This window comes from Hypanus sabinus, chromosome X1 (assembly GCF_030144855.1).
Source record: "Hypanus sabinus isolate sHypSab1 chromosome X1, sHypSab1.hap1, whole genome shotgun sequence".
Classification (NCBI taxonomy): Eukaryota; Metazoa; Chordata; class Chondrichthyes; order Myliobatiformes; family Dasyatidae; genus Hypanus; species Hypanus sabinus.
In genome coordinates, this window is record NC_082738.1 from 33,914,298 (window position 1) to 33,934,816 (window position 20,519).

Genomic DNA, 20,519 nt, shown 5'->3' on the forward strand with positions numbered 1-20,519 from the left:
ATTTGAGGGAGCGGGACTGGTGCCTAGCTGCTCGATAGACATGACAAACAACCAATGGGTAGTGCGGAGCGTGGAAGGTCGCTGTTACGGGCGGATAGTATTTATTCCAAAATTAATTCCTGAGGAAACCTTATCGACCTGAAAAGGTTAACTTTTCAGTGGCGCTGCCTACGCAGCTTTTAGTATATTAATCATATTCTATTTTGATCTCAGGTTTTTGGGTATTATTTTTGAACCGCTCCAGATTTTACTGATTGACGTAGATGATAGCCAATAAGAACAAGCGGCGCTGGGCGGCTGTTCTTAATCCATTTATCAGGGAGGTGCCAGTGCATGGAGTAATGATTGAGAGCACCGCCAGTGTTGATTGACCTGAGCATCCAATAGCCGCGAGGGCTGCTCGTTAGATGGACGTGATCAAGCGCGAGGCGCCTTCGTATCAACGTCCGGCGTTGATTGACGGATGTAACATCCAGTAGCTACGAGGAACATTTGGAGTCCGACCAATAGGAAGAGGAAGGGGTGTGATCGAGTCCTTGTTCGGTCGTCCATTGCCAGACTGGAGGTGGCTGAGTTGAGATTGGCGAACGTTGACGGAGTGAGGGCGATGTCGTGCTTCTGTGGAAATATGCCTCTGGGTTCTGGAGGGAAGGTACGGTGGAGGATGGGGAGAAGCCTGCTGGAAAGTCTAGAGAGGGAGGGGTTGATTTTTGGGAGGAATCGGTTGGCGGGATAGTCCCCTTGATGGAGACAAGATGGCGGTGTGGCTTCGAGGTTCAGAGGTCAATGGAATCAAGGCCAACAAAAGTCTCTATCATTCCACCTCCTAGATCGAATATTCGCCCCAAAACATGTCTGCCTCCCGTGTGGTTACGAACTGCCTCCTTGGCCAAACTCCATTCACAGTAATAGCTTACAGACGACTAACCATGTTGAAGCTGAAGTTATTTCACGGCTGGGTATGCCGATCTCAAAACACATCTTCCATGGGATTAGCAGAAATTCAATAGCCATCGTCCCATGGAAGTCCCAACACTAAAACTGCTCTAGATCAGTTCTGGTGTTAAGGGTTTAAAGGCAGTCTCTAGGAGATTTGGCCAACAGAGAGACATTGGATTGTTAGGAAAGCGTATAGAATACTTGCCTTTATTAATCAGCCTAAAATATAACAGCAGAGACGGGCCTGCAGCTTCTCACAAACTGCCTTAAAGGAGGAGTGAATTTGAATCATGTTTTTTCATCACTAACGTGTCCTGATCAAGTGTCTTGCCCTGAAACATCAACTGTTTATTCCTTTACATAGATGCTGCCTGACCAGCTGAGTTCCTCCAGCATTTGTCTGTGTTGCTGAAGATACCCAGCGTAATACATAGCCGATTACCATGCCGATTTTGACTGTTCCTCTTCCCATGCAATTCCTATGCAATTCCCTTTTATCAGTTCATTCATCTCTGCAACATATGTTCCCAGAAGAGTGTTTCCTTTTCTCCACCATTGATGCTGCTCTCACCTGCATTTCCTCCATTTCCTGGACAGCAGTACTCACCCCTTCCCACCACCTTAACAGGGATAGAGTTCCTCTTGTCCTCACCTATCACCCCACGAACATCCACATCCAACAAATCATTCTCTGCCAATTCTGCCATCTTCGGTTTGACTCTGCTATGCTAACAAACGTGTCTTTACACCCACCCACCCACCCACTCTCAACTTTCTGAAGGATCCTGTGATTCCCTTATCCATTCTGACAGAAGGGGAGGGGATAAGAAAGAACAAAATTACCAGTATCTTCCTCCTGGGACATGTCCCTGCAAGTGAGAGAAATGCTACACCTGCCCATTCACCTCCATTCAGGGTCCCCAACAGTGCTGCCAGGTGAGGCAGCACTTCACCTGTTTATCTGTTGGGATCGTCTACTGTATCCCATGCTCCTGATGTAGCCACTTGTGCATTGGTGAGACCCAATGGTCCACTCTCCCCTCCTCTCCAGTCCTTTGCCTTTTGCACTTGTCACTGCCCAGCTTCTCACTTCATCCCTCACCCACTCAGCTTCACCTATCACCTTCCAGCTTGTTCTTCTCCCCCTCCCACCACCTTCTTATTCTGGCATCTTCCCCTTTCCTTTCCAGTCCTAATGAAGGGTGGGGTGGGGGCACAGGATAGCTCCTGTAAGGTGCCAACTCAGGATCTTGCAACTGCTCATGCTTTCCACTTCAAACCCCTCAATGAGGTCTGGTGTGTGTTCTCCAACTTCCCCTTCCTGAAGTCCACAATCAGTTTCTTGGTCTTGATGTTCAGTGTAAGGTTGTTGTTGAGACAACCCTCAACCAGCTGATCCAATTCACTATTTTATGCCACCTGAGATTTTACCTCCAGCCGTGGTATTGGCAAAATTTTAGATTGCATTGTTTGGCTGTATTTGCCTGTGCTCAGAGATAGGGGAGGGTGCAGAGAGTTATCAAAGACTCATCAGGGTTGAGATATTAGATGCTAAGGGTTCTGGTATTATGTGGGCAGATGCCAATGCTGAGGTAAATCATCAGTCTTGGATAGCAGGTGAATGGTACAGTCCCCCCGTCCCCCCCCCCCACTGGTAGGGGGAACCAAAAGTAGAGGGCATAGATTAGGGGCTGACTTCAGCCTATTTTATCATGTACCTCCAAGTACCCTGAAACCTCATCCTTAATAATAGACTCCAATATCTTTCTGACCACTGAGGTCAGGTTAACAGGCCTGTAATCTCCTTTCTTCTTCTTCTCTCAGTTCTGAATGAGTGGAGTGACATTTGCAATTTTCCAGCCCTTCGGAACCATGTCAGAATTTATTGATTATTGAAAGATCATTACTAATGCCTCCATAATCTCTTCAGCTACCTCTTTCAGAACCCTGGAGTGTAGTCTATCTGATCCAGATGACATACCTGCCTCAGAATTTTTTATCATTTTTGCTCTTGTTTTGCACTGCTCATTTACTTTTATATATACAGTCGGCCCTCCTTATCCGCGGGGGATTGGTTCCAGGACCCTTTGCAGATACCAAAATTTGTGGATGCTGAAGTCCCTTATTCAACCTGTCTCAGTGCGGTGGACATTAGGACCCGGCGCCAGAGCTCTGAATCCGCAGTGTTTCTGTTTACAAAAATAATCACGGTCACGATTGAAAATAAAGTGGAAATAATAAAGCGATCGGAAAGAGGTGAAACGCCATCGGTCATTGTAAAAGTGTTAGGCTACGTCGGTCAACGATCAGAACAATTTTAAAGGATAAAGTAAGAAAGGCTCTGCCCCGATGAGAGCTATAATTATTACTAAGCAATGCAGTGGTTTAATTTTTGGGTTTTTGATCCTCCATGTCAACCCGGCACGGTGGAGAGTGCACTCCATAGTGATCTGTCACTAGATCGAGCTTGGAAACTTCCGGAGCCCAGTGCTGAAACATATGTTCTTAAGTGTTTCATATGCATAGAAAGGTAAAGTATATACTATATACTAAGACAAACGTTTGACTAACTGACGCTAAATAACACCAGATGTACCTGTTCCAACTTACTTAGTAAGAGAACTTCCGATTTTTTTCGACCCTGATGCACGATAACCCACGCACATCCTCCCATATACTTTAAATCGTCTTGAGATTACTTATAATACCTAATACAATGAAAATGCTATATAAAATGCTGGTTATACTGCATTGTTTATGGAATAATGACAAGAAAAAATGTCTACATGCTCGAACAACAAGTGCTGGAAGAGCACTTCCAGGTTTTCTCGATTCGTGTTTGGTTGAATTTGTGGATGCGGAATCCGCGGATAAGAAGGGCCGACTGTATATTCCTTAAAGGCTAATTTGCAGGTTGAGTCAATGGTGAGGGAGGAAAATGTAATGTTGAGCATTTAAAAAACATTGGTGAGGCCTCACTTGGAGTATCATGAGTAGTTTTGGGCCCCTTATCTAAGAAAGGATGTGCTGGCATTGGAGAAGGTTCAAAGGAGGTTCATGTAAATGATTCCAGGATTGAAAGGCTTAACATATGAGTAGCATTTGATGGCTCTGGACCTGTAGTCACTGGAATTCAGAAGAATAAGGTCTTATTCTATTCCTGCATCTTATGAGCTTGTATGCCAGTGATATTAAACCTGATTCTGGATACTGAAGGGCCTTGACAGGATGGATACTCAGAGAATGTTAATCAAGGTGGGGGAGTATTTAGAATGGTGGGGTGGGGGTGCAGGTACGCAGTAACAGGGTAATTAATGGTCCATTTTAGACAGGTTGGGAGGAATTTCTTATATTATCTCTTATTATTTGGGTAAGCAGAATCACTGAAGATGTTCAAGGTCCCAAGACAGATGGATCTTTACTCTGCAGAGAAGCTGTGGGGACTGATGGGAAGGAACAAAGCTGAGGTCAATGTGTGGCCACCTACAACATTGACAAGTGATGAACCAGGCTGCTTTTGGGGTTCTTGTAAACCTCTTGAGTGAACAAAGGTGTCTTGTTTGATAATCTCTTTCTGTTTCCTAACACACCCCCACCATCAGCATTTATGCAGGACCGAACTGTCCTTCCGAGGACCTCTGTCATTGAGGGAGTTGAGCCCTGTCTGGAAAAAGGAGCATGAACCAACTACTGTTGTGTTTTACAGGTGTCAACGTGGGCCTAAGGGAGGTTCCGTGGCCATGAACAGAATCCGGATCCATGTGCTGCCTTCCACGCGGGGGCGTCTCACCCCTATCCCCAGGGTGCAAGAGACCCTGGCCTGCTCCTTCTCTCACCGCCCATGCTCACAGCCCCGATTGGAGGGCCAGGAGTTCTGTCTCAAGCACATCCTTGAGGACAAGAACGCTCCCTTCAAGCAGTGCAGTTACGTCTCATCCAAAAATAGCAGGAGGTGCCCAAATGCAGCACCCAAACCAGAGAAGAAAGATGGGTAGGTGGTAGCCTTGGCTTCTGGGACCTCGTGCTGGGAAAAGCACTATGATTATTTCCCAGAGGGGTTGGGTGGTGTTGGTGATGATCCCTTGCATATGCTGCTGCCCTCTTGGGCAAGAGGTGATGAGTTTGGGAGGGGTTATTGGAGCAGCCCAGACGAATGTCTGCACGCTGCAGCTATTGACTGCCAGTGGTTAAGGGGGCTGGGAGGTAAGTGGGATGGCGTGCTGCTTTGTCCCGGGTGAGGTCGAGTTTCTCACCCCAGTGATATGTAGAGAGTTCCATCACACTCCTGACATGTAGACAGCAGAAAGGCCTTGAGGTGTCGGGGGGTCTTGGGTGCCAGTTATACAGGATTCCTCGCCTGCTCTTTGTAGCCATGGTGTTGATGAGGAGCAAGGAAATGTTTCCTGGTGGTCCCTCTTTCCTAGCCACTTACTAGGGCTTGGGCTAGGTCAGGAGCTTTGGGCTTGCGCATTGCCCGCTAACCATCTGTCCTCTTCTGCTCCACTCTCCCTTTGCAGGGTCGTTTTCTGTACAGAGCATGCCCGAAGGAATGCATTGGCCATGAGGGTCCCATCGAAGAAGCCCAGCTCCAGCCCCTCACCTGAGGTGCTGCTTGCCCAGCTCAGCAGCTACCTGAAGAGTGATCTGGGCTCCCAGGGACCAGACAGCAGCCAGAGCGAGGCCAGCAAGATACTTGGTACAGGTTCCAGTGGCCGTGGGAGAGGGAAGGGCGCGGACAGAGCATTCATTACAAGAGGACAGAATTGCAGAGAAATTACTTTAGTCAGAGGATGGTAAATCTGTGGAATTTGTTGCCACAGGTGGCTGTGGAGGCAGAGATAGATGGGTTCTTGATTAGCCAGGGGAGTGGGGATGACTGGAAGAATTGGATCAGCCCATGATTGAATGGAGCAGACTCAATGGGCTGAATGGCCTACTTCTGCTATATCTTACGGTCTTATGGACTGGAATATGAAAGCAAGGATGTAATGTTGAGTCTTTCTAAAGGTATCGGTCAGACTGCACATGGACTATTGTGAGCAGTTTTGGGCCCCTTAACTAAGAAAGGATGTGTGGGCATTGGAGAGGATCCAAAGGAGATTTACAAGTTATCCCAGGAATGAAAGGGTTAACGTATGAAAGCTGTTTGATGGTTTTGGTCTCATACGAGCTGGAGCTTAGAGGAACTGAGTGGGGACTTCTCATTGAAACCTACTGAATATTGAAAGGCCTAGGCATGATGGAATGGCGGATGGGGCTTGATGTGTTGAGTCGCCTAATTCTGGTCTTATGTTTTATGGGCCCTGAAACAGTAGCTTTGCAAGAACAACCCTCTCCCTCCTTCCCTGCTTATTTCCCCAATATAGTGACTTGTTAGCAGTGAGTACAACCCTGCTGTGGTCTCTGAGTTCTGTAGCTTCATTTCTCTTCTTCTCTGTACTGAACAACTGACCATTTAGTCTGGGACTGGGACTCCTGTACCTCCTACGAGAGGGAACATCAACTCCATGCCTGCCTTGTTAAACCCCATAGTATTATCTCCTCCTTTGAAACCCCAGAGAATACAGGACCTAGTCTCCTCACAGAACAGACTCTCGGTCCCAGGGATGGATCTGGTGCAATCTCTACCCCATGCCCTCTGCCCCCAAGACACTTCATCAGGACTGGAAAGGAAGGGGGGAAGATGTCAGAATATTTTTTTCCTCTCCCTTCCCTCTCTCATTTCTCACGGCCTCTTGCTACTTCTCTTCACCTGCTTATCACATCCCCCTAGTGCCTCTTCCTTCCATGGTCCACTCTCCTCTCAGATTCCTTCTTCTCCAGACGTTTACCTTTCCCACCCACCTGGCTTCACCTATTACCTTCTAGCTCGTTCTCCTTCCCTCCCCCCCCCCCCCCAACCTTTTATTCTGGCCTCTTTCCCCTTCCTTTCCAGTCCTGAAGAAGGGTCTCATCCTGAAACATCGACTGTTTATTCACTTTCATAGATGCCTCCTGATCTACTGAGTTCCTCCAGCATTTTGTGTGTGTTTCCAGCATCTGCAGAATCTATTATGTTTCAGGCACTGATGAGGCTGCACCCAGAACTGTGTTGTAGAAAGAGTTTGGGTGGGATATAGCACAGCACAGTGTGAGGGCTAGGCAGGCCTGTGACTTGAGTTTTGGAGTGTAGGAGACTGAAGTGTTACCTTACAGTTGTATAAAACCACAAGACTTTTTCAGGGATGGGGATCCAAAAGCTACCACTGTAGCAGCAAAATGGGAGGTTATTCCTTGAGCTTCAGGAATGAGAGATGTTTAAAACCAGTATTTTTCAAGTTGGGACTGAGAGTCTAGATCCAAGATGTGGGCTCACAGTGAAGGGTGGGATGTGTTGGGGCAGAGGCAGACAGGTCTCACTTGAGGGAGTGAGAGATGAGGATGGATGAGATAAAGGCAAGACAGGGTAGTGGGGAGCCCAACCAGCATTCACCCTGCTTCTGATGCCCTCCTGTCCATCCACCTACAGATGAGGACAGTTGGAGTGAGGGGGAGCCCGAGACAGTGCTTCTGGACCAGACATGGAGGGGCGACCCGGACAGTGAGGCCGACAGCATCGACAGTGACCAGGAGGACCCTCTAAAGTGAGTGAATGAGTGAGAGCCAACCATGCGCTGACCCTGAGGCTGCCATCAATCGAGATCCAACTTGTCCTCAGAGTGAGTCGACCTAGTACAGGCCCAATATGAAGGAAGAGAGGCTCTTCACATTCTCTCACCTTCTCTGGGCCAAGCTGCTTCTTATTCTACCCACCATGTCCTAGTTCACTGCACCCACTCACATCCTCTTTGACATTACTGCCTTGCACCCAGCATTTTGTTAAAACTGCAGGTTCTCCATCTGACTATGAGACAGAAAGACATCAACACCAATATCACCAGTACTTAGAACTACAATACTACGTTTATTAAGACAGAACAGAGCTAGCATTAAGATACTTATCTAGGCGTGCACAGGCCCTTCTCACTGCAGCACACCTCCTGTTCTGCTGATCCACAGCACCCCTTTTCTTAGTAAAACCCCATGAAAACTACCCTCCCCCCAGATCACTCTATAGCCTTTCCACTGATACAAGATGCTGCAGTAAGTGAAGTGAACCCCATCTTAAACCACCCAGTTAGAATCAGTCATCACTTGTCACCACTTTTAATGAGTCCCAGCCCTATGTTCACCATGTTCAATGGCTGTCCCTACAGTATTACATTCTCATGGTATATTCCCATAATAGTGATTAGAGACCCAGTAGACATTTCTGTTACATTTAAGGACACGGTGGTGATGAGACATTCCACTAGCACAAAGATTAACCTGTTACAATTCACCTAGGCATGCAGGAGTGTACACAGCGGAGGAGGTGGCACTGGTGATGCGGGAGAAGCTGATCCGCCTGCAGTCTCTCTACATTGACCAGTTCAAACGACTCCAACACCTGCTGAAGGAGAAGAGGCGACGTTACCTGCACTCCTGCAAGCCTGATCTTGAGGCTGCCGGTGAGTCAGAGCAGAGCATGGGCTGTGGAGGAAGCATAGAGCTCATGAAGGTGGAGGCAGTTTTGGATGTGTACAGCTGGGTGATGTCTGGGACAGGCTACACTGTGGTACCTTCTCAGTGACTGGTGAATGTGTACAGAGAGGGGTGCTGGACATCATTTGAGGTTTTGGACCATTGTTGGGGCACCATTGTTAGAGTGGTTCTTTGAGGCTTCAGCAAGGAGAGGCTTTTCTGAGAGAAGGTGAAAAAGCTGTAGGTAGGGTTTTCCCTTTGTTATTTTCCCTTTATTACAAAGTTAGACAGTAGGGATGCCAGGCAGAATTAGTTCAATGCTGTCCCTGGCTACTACACTTGCAAGAAGTCCAGCCAGCTGTAGCTTATAACACTGTGTTAGAAGGTGATTTGGGAGGGTGAGGGGGTGAAGAGCAGGCCATATAGAGAGGTAATTACACCCTAGGTGCAGGACACAAGAAATTGGATGACAGTCCGGAAGAGGACAGTACCGCTGTGGCCACCGCCCTCAACAATAAATACACTGTTGGGAGAGGGGAGTGGGTAACATAACAGGGGAAAGTCACAGTGGTCAGGTCTCTGGACTGAGTATGGCTCTGTGACTCAGAAGTAGGGGAAGAAGAAGCAAACTGTGGTGAAAGGGGGTTCATGAGGGGATCAGAAAGGAGGTTCCATGGACAAGAACAAGATTCCGGGATGGTTTGTTGCCAGAGTTCAGGACATCTTGGATCAAGTCCTCAGCATTCTTCAGTGGAAGGCTAACCAGCCAGAAGTCATGGTCTATACAAGTATCACTCAATGACATGGGTAGGAAGAGTGCCAAGGTTCTGCAAAGTGAGTTCAGGGAGTTAGGTGCTAACTAAAGGACAGACCTCCAGGGTTGTAATTTTCAGTTTGCAAACTGTGCCACAAAATAGTAATGCCAGAAATAGGAAGATCATGAAATGTAACATGTGGCTAAGGAGTTGGTGTAGGTGGGAGAGCATCAGATTTTTGGGTCGTTCGGCTCTCTTCCAGGAAAGGTAGGACTTACACAGAAGAGGCAGTTTGCACCTGAACCGGAGGTGGGGCTGATACCCTAGCAGGAAGGTTTGCTAGTGCTGCATAGTGGGATTTAAACTAGAGTTGCAAGGGGGTGGGAACCAGAGTGCAAGAACAGATAGGAGAGAGGTTGTGGAGACACGTTGCTAAAACTTCAGACAAAATCAGGAATCAAAAGGTTGAGCATGGTGCAACTAATGTTTTCAGCGGTGTATATTTCAATGCAAGAAGTATCATAGGAAAGACAGATGCGCTCAGGCCGTGGATCAACATAAGGAATCATGGTAATGTAGCCATTAGTCAGACTTGGTTACAGGAGGGGCAGGACTGGCTGCTCAGTATTCCAGAGTTCCATTGTTTTAGGCGTGACTAAGCAGAAAGGATTAAAGGGGAAGGGGTGGCATTACTTGTTAAGGAAAATGTCACAGTTGTCTTCAGTCAGGACACACTGGAGAACTTGTGTAATGAGGCTTTATGGGTGGAACTGAGGAATAAGAAAGGTATGATTGCGTTAATAGGGCTATATTATAGACCACCTGACAGTCTGAAGAATTTTAGAGGAACATATTTGTAGAGAGATTGCAGACTGTTGCAATTGTTATAGTAGGTGATTTTAACTTTCCATATATTGACTGGGACTCCCGTATTGTAAGAAGACTAGATGGGATAGAGTTTGTCAGATGTGTTCAGGAAAGCTTCTTTTAGTCAGCACCTAGAAGTCCCAATGAGAGAGTGTGTGATATTTGATCTATTAGGGAATGAGACAGGACAGGTGACAGATGTTTGTGTAGGGGAACACTTTGTTTCTAGTGATCATAATGCCATTAGCTTCAAAGCAAATATAGAAAAAGATAAGTCTGGTGTGTGGGTTGAGATTCTAAATTGAAGAAAGGCCAATCTTCATGATATCAGAAAGGAACTGGCGAGTGTGGTTTTCTGGCAAAGGTGTACTTGCTAAGTGGAAAGCCTTAAGGTTGAAATTTTGTAAGTACAAAGCTTGTATGTTCCCATCCGAATGAAAGGTAAAGATAATACGTTCAGGGAACATTGATTTTCGAGATATATTGAGGCCCTCATTAAGAAATCAAGAGGTGCGTAGCAGGTATAGGCAGGTAGGACTAAATGAGGTCTTACATGAAATGTAAGAGAATACTTAAAGAAATCAGGGGGCTGAAAGAAGGCATGAGGTTGCCCTAACAGACAAGGTTAAAGAGAGTCCTGAGGAATTCTACAGATCCGTAAAGAGCAAAAAGATTGCAAGGGGCAAAATTTGTCCTCTGGAAGATCAGAATGGAAATCTATTTGTGGAGCCAAAAGAGGTTGGAGAGATGTTAAAAGGATTTTTTGATCTGTATTTACTTGGAAGATAGACAGAGTCTATAAAAGTGAGGCAAAGCAGCAGGGAGGTAATGGATCCAATACAGATTAGGAAAGAGGTGTTTGTTGTCCTTGAGGCAAATTAGGGTGGTGTAGCGGTGTGCTACACGCAGCGCTAAAATTACGACACGGAGTCGGTAACTGCAGTCGAAGGAAAAAACTTTATTCGAAAACTTCAGCCTCACTTTTAAGCCTCTGTCAACCGGCCCCCCATGGCGCAGAGGCTCCAAAGCTCTGTGCTCGCAAACCCCCGTAGGCTATCTAATTGTGAGTCGGTTCGGATACGCTAGGAAATAGGTCGCCACAGTGGATAAATCCCCAGGGCCTGACAAGGTGTCCCCATGGATCCCAGGGGAGGCAAGTGCAGAAATTGCAGGAGCCCTAGCAGAGATAGTTAAATCATCCTCAGTAACAGGTGAGGTACTAGAGGGCTAATGTTGTTCCGCTGTTTAAGAAAGACTAAAAATACAACACAGAATTATAGGCCAGTGGGCCTGACATCAGTGGTGGGAAAGTTATTGGAAGGTTTCTATGGGACTGCATATGAGTATTTGGACAGACAGGAATTGATTAGGGATAGTCAGCATTGCTTTATCACAAGGGTTTTTCAAGGAAGTTACCAGGAAAGTTGATTTAAGGCAAGGCAGTGGATGTTGCCTGTGTGGACCTTAGCAAGGCATGCTGGAAGTTCCAGGTGTTGGGGCAGAAGTGGGTGAGGCCTTTAGGTTCAACTCAGGGAATAACTGTCAAACACAGAGTCTCTGCTCACTGAGCTTGAGAAAATCTGCAGCCGAGTAAGCCCAGAATACTGCGTGGAGCCGCTGTTATACATTGTCAACACATACAGATAAGGGTAGACTGAGAAGCTTCTCATGGAACAAACACTTCTTTGTTCACATGTTATTTTCACAGAACGACTTGTCAAGCTGCCAATAAGTCAGTTAGGTTCTAGCCCTTTTAATTCTGCATTTCATTTCTCAATGAGACATAATTTCTTTAGCCAGAGAGTGATGAATCTGTAGAATTTGTTGCCACAGGTGGCTTTGGAGGCCAAGTCATTGGGTATATTTAAGGCAGAGGTTGATAGATTCTTGATTGGTCAGGGCATGAAGGGAAAATGGATTAGCCATGATGAAATGGCGGAGCAGACTCGATGGGGCAAATGGTTTAATTCTGCTCCTATAGATTATATAACAATTACAGCACGGAAACAGGCCATCTCGGCCCTTCTAGTCTGTGCCGAATGCTTACTCTCACCTAGTCCCACTGACCCACACTCAGCCCATAACTCTCCATTCCTTTCCTGTCCACATACCTATCCAATTTTACTTTAAATGACAATACCGAACCTGCCTCTACCACTTCTACTGGAAGTTCGTTCCACACAGCTACCACTCTCTGAGTAAAGAAATTGGTGTGTCATTATAGTCATATCTGACAAGTTTCCACCTTGGAGATTGGTCAGGAAGGTTCAGTCGCTTGGCATTCAAGATGAGGTAATAAATTGGATTAGACTTTGGCTTTGTGGGAGAAGCCAGAGTGGTAGTAGATGGTTTTCCCTCTTACTGGAGGCTTGTGAATAGTGATGTGCCGCAGGGATTAGTGCTGGGTCTATATCAACGATCTGATGATGATGTGAGTAACTGGATCAGCAAATTTGTGGATGGCACTAAGATCGGCGGGATCTGGACCAGTTGGAAAAATGGCAGATGGAATTCAATACAGAAAAGTGCAAGGTGTTGCTTTGTCATTTTTAAGCCATTCCTGTGTAGTTTTGGCTTTATGCTTGGGGTCATTGTCTTGCTGGAAAACAAATCTTCTCCCAAGTTGGAGTTCTCTTGCAGACTGCGTCAGTTTTCCTCCAGGATTTCCCTGTATTTTGCTGCATTCATTTTACCCTCTACCTTCACAAGCCTTCCAGAGTCTGCTGCAGTGAAGCATCCCCACAGCACGATGCAGCCACCACCGTGCTTCACGGTAGGGATGGTGTGTCTTTGATGTGTGGTGTTTGGCTAACGGCAAGCATAGCGTTTAGTCTGATGGCCAGAAAGCTTAATTCCTCCAGCATTTTGTGTGTGGGCCTTAATTTTGCTCTCATCAGACCATAGAACTTTCTTCCAGCTGACTTCAGAGTTTTCCACATGCCTTCTGGCAAACTCTAGCTGAGATTTCATGTGAGTTTTTTCAACAGTGGCTGTCTCTTTGCCACTCTCCAATCTCAGCCACTGAAGCTTGTAACTCCTCCAGAGCTGTCACAGATCTTTTGGTGGCCTCCCTCACTAGTCCCCTTCTTGCACAGTCATTCAGTTTTTGAGGACAGCCTGCTCCCTGCAGATTTACAGCTGTGCCATATTCTTTCCATTTCTTGATTGACTTAATTTTATTCTAAGGGATATTCAGTGACTTGGAAATTTTCTTGTATTCATCTCCTGACTTGTGCTTTTCAATAACGTTTTTGCGGGGTTACTTGGTGTGTTTTTTTGTCTTCATGGTGTAGTTTTTGCCGGAATACGAACTCACCAACAATTGGACCTTCCAGATACAGGTGTATTTTTACTGCAATCAATTGCACACAAGTGATCTCCATTTAACTAATTATGTGACTTCTAAAACCAATTGGCTGCACCAGTGATGATTTGGTGTCATTTTAAAGGAGGGGGGTGAATACTTGTACAATTAATTATTTTGCTTTTTATACTAGGACTTTATTCCTTGGATTGTGAGAGAATGAGGGGAGATTTAATAGCAGTATACAAAATTATGAGGGGTGTAGATAGAGTAAATGCAAACAGGGTATTCCACAAGGGTGGGTTAAACTACAATTAGAGGTCATAGGTTAAGGATGAAAGGTGAGAAGTTTAAGGGGAACACGAGGGGGAACTTCTCAATTAAGAGGGTGGTGAGAATGTGGAACGAGTTGACAAAACAAGTGGTGCATGTGAGCTCAATTTCAACGTTTGCATAGGTACATGGAGGGCTACGGTTCAGGTACAGGTCAATGGGGTTGGGTGGCTTAAATGGTTCGGCATGGACTAGGTGAGGCCAAGGGCCTGTTTCTGTGTTGTGCTTTTCTATGACTATTACCCCCTCAGTGACCAGTGCTGAGGAATAGGTGACTTGGTGTGTGGTTGAGGAGGTTGGGGGGGTGGAATGGGACTGATGGTGTAACCCAGTGTCTGTCTATCTCTCTCCCCCTCTCCCCCTCTCTCCCCCCATTGCTGGAGGTAGGTGGTAGTCCGGAGGCCATGCTGACGAAAGAGCGGGTGGACCTGCGTAAGCTGAGGGCCTTGCGACGGTATCGCCGGCGATATGGGCTGGAGGCACTGCTGCACCGGCAACTGAAGGAGAGGCGGGTGATGGCCAGTGAGGGGGGCCCACACCAGGTCTGAGGGCGGATGAGGGGTTTGGTTGGGGATTGGGTGTGCCGGGGGTGAGGGGTCAGGGCGGGGGATTGGGAGTGAGGTTAGGGTGATTGGGTGGATGAGGGACAGGACATGAGAAGTTGAGGGTGAGGGATCAGGGTGGGTATTGGGTGTGGTGGTTCAGTTTTGGGTGCATCAATTGCTGGGAGGGCTTTAGGGTGAGCGGGCAGATGCGGTGGACTTTGTCCCACTGACCAGTGTTTTCTCTCTTCCCCAGCAGGCACAGCCCAGCGCCCGCCAGACCCTGCGCTGTGTGGTGGTAACAGATGGGCTCCGGTGTCCTGCTCCCTCTCTTCCACTCAGTAGGCACTGCCTTAACCGTATCCTTCCTCACAAACCCTCACTGGAGGTGTGGCTATGTGATCCCTCTGTTTAGGGATGGGTCCTGTGTTTGGGGTCTCTGGTTTGGTCTCCAGGTCACATTGGGGAAACTAGATGCTCTTCTCTGTCAACCCTGTGGTGGGATGGGGAAGGTGGCACAGAAGAAACCCCCCAGAATGCTATTCGCCTTAACCTGCTGTCAGATATCTGTCAAGACCCCAGCCAGGTGCTGTTCCAGCCATGCGCGGGGGTGAAGGAGGTGCCCTGCACAAAGCCTGTGCCCCTGAGCCAGGCAGAGCAGCCCTGCTGCCCCCTACATCTGCAGGTGCCCCCGCAAATGTACCAGCCTGAACCTGCCCTCTGTGCCTCCCAGCAGCTGCAGAGCGGGCCAGCCGACCTGTACCTGAGTGCAGCCGAGCTCCAGCCATCCGAGGTGCTGCCACTGGAGTTCAGCGAGGTGAGCCCAGGATGGTGGGGGGTGGGGTGCCTGGGAATTCTGGGCACGAATGTCCACTTTCTGAAATGCTGCCTGGGTGCAATTTGGGTCCTCCCTCCAAGGTGAGAGAATTCAACATTTGTCTCCTTCATCCCTCGGGCAACATAGGAGTTATTTCCCTCCTCAGACCACTCATGTGAAGGTGTTTCTGCAATGCTGTCAGAGAAGGAGTTCCCAGGATGTAAATGGGGAAAGAACAGTCAATATATTTCTCAGCATCCCCTGCCCTTGCCCTTCTGGGCCCATTGTGTATCAGTGATGGAAGGAGAGGCTGACTGATGAAGCTAGTCTGTCCAGGGGTCAGACAGGGAGAGTCGCTCACCACAGGAAACCTGACCTGAACTATGTTAACCGAGAATATTGTAACACACAAAACACTGGAGGAACTCAGCAGGTTAGGCAGCATCTATGGAGAGGAATAAATGGTTGACATTTTGGGCCAAAGCCCTTCATCAGAGCATGGTCTCGGACTGAAACCTCAACTGTTTATTAATTTCCATAGATACTGCCTAAACCTCTGAGCTCCTGCAGCATTTTGTGTGTGTTGCTCTCAATTTCCAGCAACTGCAGAATCTCATGTTCAGAATTTTGTAGGAGCCTTTACTGGGCATCTTGGTCTCGCGTAGAGATGGGAAAGGGGACTGGCTGGATGTACAGTGAGTGGTGGGGAGAGCATGGTGTGTATGTCAGTATGTGATGTGTTGAAGGGGAAGAGGTGCCTGAATGTACAGGAACGGGTAGACTCCAATGTATGTCTTGTGTAATACTGTCGTAACACAGTCCAGGGTGTGTTGGAGGGGAAGGGATGAGTAGGTGAGTGTGAGGGGTGTGATCCCACAGTAACTGGTAGGTGGGAGGGGAGGGGATGACTGGATATACAGCACGTTAATCATGTATAGGTGAGTGTGTGAGGGGTGTGATCTCACATTACTTGGTGTGTGAAAGGAGTGCAGGAGGCGACTGGATTTATGGGGAGATTAACATAGAACAGTAGAACACACAATGTGCCTAACCATTTAAATTAAGAATCAGATGGCTAACTAAATAAATCCCTTCTGCTTACACAATGTCCATATCCTTTCATTTCCCTCACATTCATGTACCATGAAACATCTCTTAGAAGTCTACAGTTGCAAGAAAGTTTGTGAACCCTTTGCAACTACCTGGTTTTCTGCATTAATTATTCAAATTCTGATCTTCATTGAGTCACAATAATGGACAAACATAATCTGCCTAAACTAATGACACAAACTTTTCATGTCTTTTTGAACACATTGGGGGTTAATCATTCACAATCCAGGCTGGAAAAAGGTATGTGAACCCTTGTATTTAATAACCTCCTTACACATCAATAACCTCCACTGGACATTTCCTGAGGCTGGTGATCAGACTTGATCACAACAACAAGGAAGTCATTGTGATCAAGTTTCAGTTCATCAATATTCCTGGGATACCTTGCATGAGCAGCCACAACACATGCCACAACATCTCAATTGGGTTAAGGTCTGGACTCTGACTTGGCCATTACAAAACACAAATGTTGTTCTTTTTAAACCGTTCTGCTGTTGATTTACTCTTGTTTTTCAGACCATTGTCTTGTTGCGTCATCCAACTTCTATTAAGGTTCAGGTGGCATTCCCCTGTAAAATGTCTTGATACAATTGTGAATTCATTGTTCCCCTCAACAATTGCAAGCTGTCCAGACCCTGAAGCAGCAAAGGAGCTCCAAAACTATGATGTTTCTTCAACAATGCTTCACGGTTGGGATGGTGTGCAGTGCCCTTTTTCCTCTAAACATAGCAGTGTGCATTTCTGTGAAAAGCATTGTGGAACATCCAGGTGATCTTTTGCAAATTTGAGATGTGCAGCAATTTTTTTTCTTTTTTTGAAGTGCAGTAGTTTTCACTGTGGTGTCCTTCCGTGAACACCATTCCTGTTGAGTTTTTTTTTTCTTATAGTGGGCACATGAACAGTGACTTTAGCAAGTTCTAGAGATTTCTGCAGGTCTTTTGCTGTTACCCTGGAGTTCTTTTTCACCTCCTTCAGCATTGCACGTTGTGCTCTTGGTGTGATCTTTGCAGGATGTCCACTCCTAGGGAGAATAGCAACAGTACTGTGTTTCTTCCATTTGTAGACAGTTTATCTTACTGTGGTCTGATGAACACTCTGGTCTTTAGAAATGCCTTTGTAGCCTTTTCCAGCTTCATGCATCTCTACAATTCATCTAAGGTCCTCTGAAACTTGTTTTGATGGAGGCACGGTGCACATAAAGAGATCTTTCTTGTGAAGAGCAGGCTCATTCAGTAACCTGACGTTGTGTCTTTTTTTAGGGCAGGGCACCTCTACAACCCACACCTCCAAGCTCATCTCATTGACTGGAGCACCTGACTCCAAATAGCTTTGTAGAAGGCATTACTCCAGAGGTTCACAGACTTTTTTGAACCTGGACTATAGTTGTTTAAATGATGTACTCTGTATTGACAAGAAAAGTACAATTGTTTGAGTCTTATTAGTTTAGGCAGGTTGTGTTTGTCTATTATTGTGACTGAGATTGAGATCATACTGCATTTTATGAGTATTTAATGCAGAAAACCAGGTAATTGCAAAGGGTTATCACACCACCCCACACAGCCACCCTTACATCTCCTTTGAACTTGCCTCCTTTCGCCTTAAGTGCATATCCTCTGGTATTGGACATTTCAACCCTGGGGGAAAAGATACTGTGTGTTTACTCTATTTATGCATCTGATAATTTTCTAAGCCTCTATCAGATCTCGCCTCAGCCTCCACCTCTCAGGCAGATTTGTCCAACCTCTGGCACATTAGCAAATGCCCTCTAATCCAGGCAGCATCCTGATGAACCTCTTCCAAAGCCTTGACATTCCTCCTATAATGGGGAGACGAACTGTATGCAATACTCCAGATGATTTGCTTTTAAAGCTGCAACATAACTTACTGACTTTTGAACCCTGCTACAACAAATAAAGGCAAGCATTGCATATGACTATTTCTCCACCCTATCAACCTGTGCAGCCACTTTGAGGGAGCTGTGAACGTGGACCCCAAGAGCCCTCTGCTCATCAACACTGTTAAGGATCTTGCCCTTAACAGTGTACTGTCTCTTTGCATCTGACCTACCAAGGTGCAACACTTCACATTTGGCCAGGTTAAACTCCATCTGCCGTTTCTCCAACCCTATCTGCAACTGATCTATGTCCTGTTTTATTCTTTGTCCGTCATCTACACTATCCGCAACACCACCCATCTTCATATTATCTGCAAACTAACTTATCCAGTTATATTTTCATTCAGGTTATTTATATACTGAACATCACAAACAGCAGAGGTCTCAGTACAGATCCCTGTGGAACACCACTAATCACAGACCTCCAGTCCCTTCAACACTACTCTCTGCCTTCTACAGGCAAGCCAGTTCTTAATTCAAATGGCCAATTCACTGCAGTTCCCGTGCATCTTAATTTTCTGGATGAGCTTCGCATGAGGGGCCTTGCACTCAAATCCACAGAGAGGGTCTTCTGTAAGGTGTTGGAATGTGAAGGGCACATCCAATGACACAGAGCATTAATGGGGCTTTGATGTTGAAGGATTTGGTATCCCAAACTCCCAGCAGCACCAGGCTCTGAATCAAGACCACCGGTTTGTTGTAGCCGGTGGTTTCAAACAGTAAGCCGACAGTGAACTCTCCCTGGGGTCTTTGGGTTTACTTACAATTCCAGCCAGATCATCAGGGAGAGACACAAGGTCATGTGGACTGGGCTGTTGCCTGTCTGCACCTTCAACATTCCTAGTGGCTGTGGACATTTTCACTGCAAACTCCTTAGATCAGAGCCAAAGGGACCTTAGCCAAAGGTTTGGTGCAGTGAGGGAGATGGGGAGGCGTAGGTCCAAAGCTTGGGGACCTGGGTAACTGAAGGAGGAAAGGGAGGTTGAGTTGAGAGGATTACATGGATAAGGGGTTTAGGGGCTGGAGGGGGTCACAGACAGGAGGGTTGTCAGGTACTTAAGAGGTTATGGGAGGGGTATTGGGGTGGGACTAGGGTGAGTCTTCCTCTCTTAACAGTGTTACTATCCACTATAGGACTGCCTGGACGTGGTGGGTGACAGTCTACAGTGCCCGCCCTCACCGCTGTTTGACCCTGCCCAGGGCACCAGAACCCAGTCAACAGATGAGTCAGACTTGGCAGAGGTCAGTGTGGACATGGGTTAGCCCCATGGGGGGTGGGGGCACTCTTTGACCCACTAAGACTGGCCACTGAATTTAACCCTGCATTGAGTACCTTAACGTTACTATTCATCGCCGTCGCTCCCCATGAGAACCAAATGGCCCCCCTGCCTCCTGACCCATGTAGCAGCATGGAGGGGCCAAATGGTCACTTGTGTGCTTCCTGTAGGTGCCCAGCTTCAGCAGTGGCCAAAGCTTGCCTCCTGTCCCATCACCTGTCCACCCTTCACTTCCCCTATGTGTGACCAATTTGCCTCCTGTACCTTCATCTCTCACCACCTGTCTCTCTTCACCCCACAGGCTACCTTGCAGACGGTCTCTCAGACCCACAGCACCAGAGACCACAATGGTACCAGGGATATCAGCTGAACAGCAAGCAAGACCCAATGGTGGGGGCTACTAACTTGAGGCTGCTACCTCCTGTATCTCTACAGGATGGTGACCTGCAGGGTGGGGATCTTTCCCTGGGCACATGCTGGGAGGGTATTATGCTTCTAACACCTGGTGTGGGGTCACACTGTGGAAGAGGTCATGTCCCAGTGCTCCTGTTTCTATCACCTTTCCCCTCCCCCCTCCACCACATTTTATCATTGTGCATTTGCCACCCTTCAGCTATTGTCCTGATACCTCTCCCTTCCCACCATTGGGGATGTTTGTAGCAATGTGGCAAAGCATTGACCAAAGAGGTGGCAGTGTGATCACTGGTTCCATTAAAGGCTTTCAAATAGATGTTTGTTTGTGTCACATTCTTGCCAGAGTGAACTCAGCACCTCACGTACCCAACAAGCACCAGGACTGGGTTGGTAGAGTGAACCACAGGAGTGGGTTATTGAAGGGATCCAGAAAGAACAAAGTGCTCCATGCAGTCCCAGCACACACTCCTAGGCTCAGAAGTACTCACTGGACCCCATAGAGAATAATTGGGGCAACCATCTTCAATCACCCAGAGACATAGGGCAATGTGGATCTTGGTGTTCATTATGGAACTAAGCAGAGAGATTTGGGAGGGGAGGTATGGCAGAAAGTGGAAGAGCAATCAGAACACTCCCCACTGCCATACTCCTCTCTTCCTTCCCCATATCCCCCTCTTGCCTCACCTGTCACATTGGCTCAAGCCAGTGGACAACCGAGTGACCAA

At 47.1% G+C, this 20,519-nt stretch overlaps 1 protein-coding gene across 3 annotated transcripts; it reads left to right on the top strand.

Annotated features, from left to right (window-relative positions):
• Positions 1–494: 494 nt before the first annotated feature.
• On the top strand, positions 495–20,110 carry kansl2 (KAT8 regulatory NSL complex subunit 2). 3 transcript variants are annotated; one of them, XM_059956296.1, is made up of 10 exons: positions 495–652; positions 4,646–4,930; positions 5,457–5,635; positions 7,448–7,562; positions 8,305–8,468; positions 14,128–14,282; positions 14,539–14,641; positions 14,846–15,099; positions 19,238–19,345; positions 19,682–20,110. In XM_059956296.1, the coding sequence occupies exons 2-10, from the start codon at positions 4,680–4,682 to the stop codon at positions 19,748–19,750; spliced, it is 1,398 nt and encodes a 465-aa protein (XP_059812279.1). In that variant the 5' UTR covers positions 495–652; positions 4,646–4,679; the 3' UTR covers positions 19,751–20,110. The 3 variants fall into 3 exon arrangements, with proteins under 3 accessions (XP_059812279.1, XP_059812280.1, XP_059812281.1); XM_059956297.1 differs by having other exon boundaries at positions 14,542–14,641; XM_059956298.1 differs by lacking the exon at positions 19,238–19,345.
• The last annotated feature ends 409 nt before the right edge of the window (positions 20,111–20,519 follow it).

What these genes read in the sequence shown, in the direction of transcription:
- kansl2 (XM_059956296.1), top strand. Translation starts at nt 4,680, where the DNA reads ATGAACAGAATCCGGATCCATGTGCTGCCTTCCACGCGGGGGCGTCTC. An exon ending in AAACCAGAGAAGAAAGATGG is followed by an intron (nt 4,931 to 5,456) that starts GTAGGTGGTAGC and finishes CTCCCTTTGCAG; the next exon opens with GGTCGTTTTCTGTACAGAGC. An exon ending in CAGTAGGCACTGCCTTAACC is followed by an intron (nt 14,642 to 14,845) that starts GTATCCTTCCTC and finishes ACCTGCTGTCAG; the next exon opens with ATATCTGTCAAGACCCCAGC.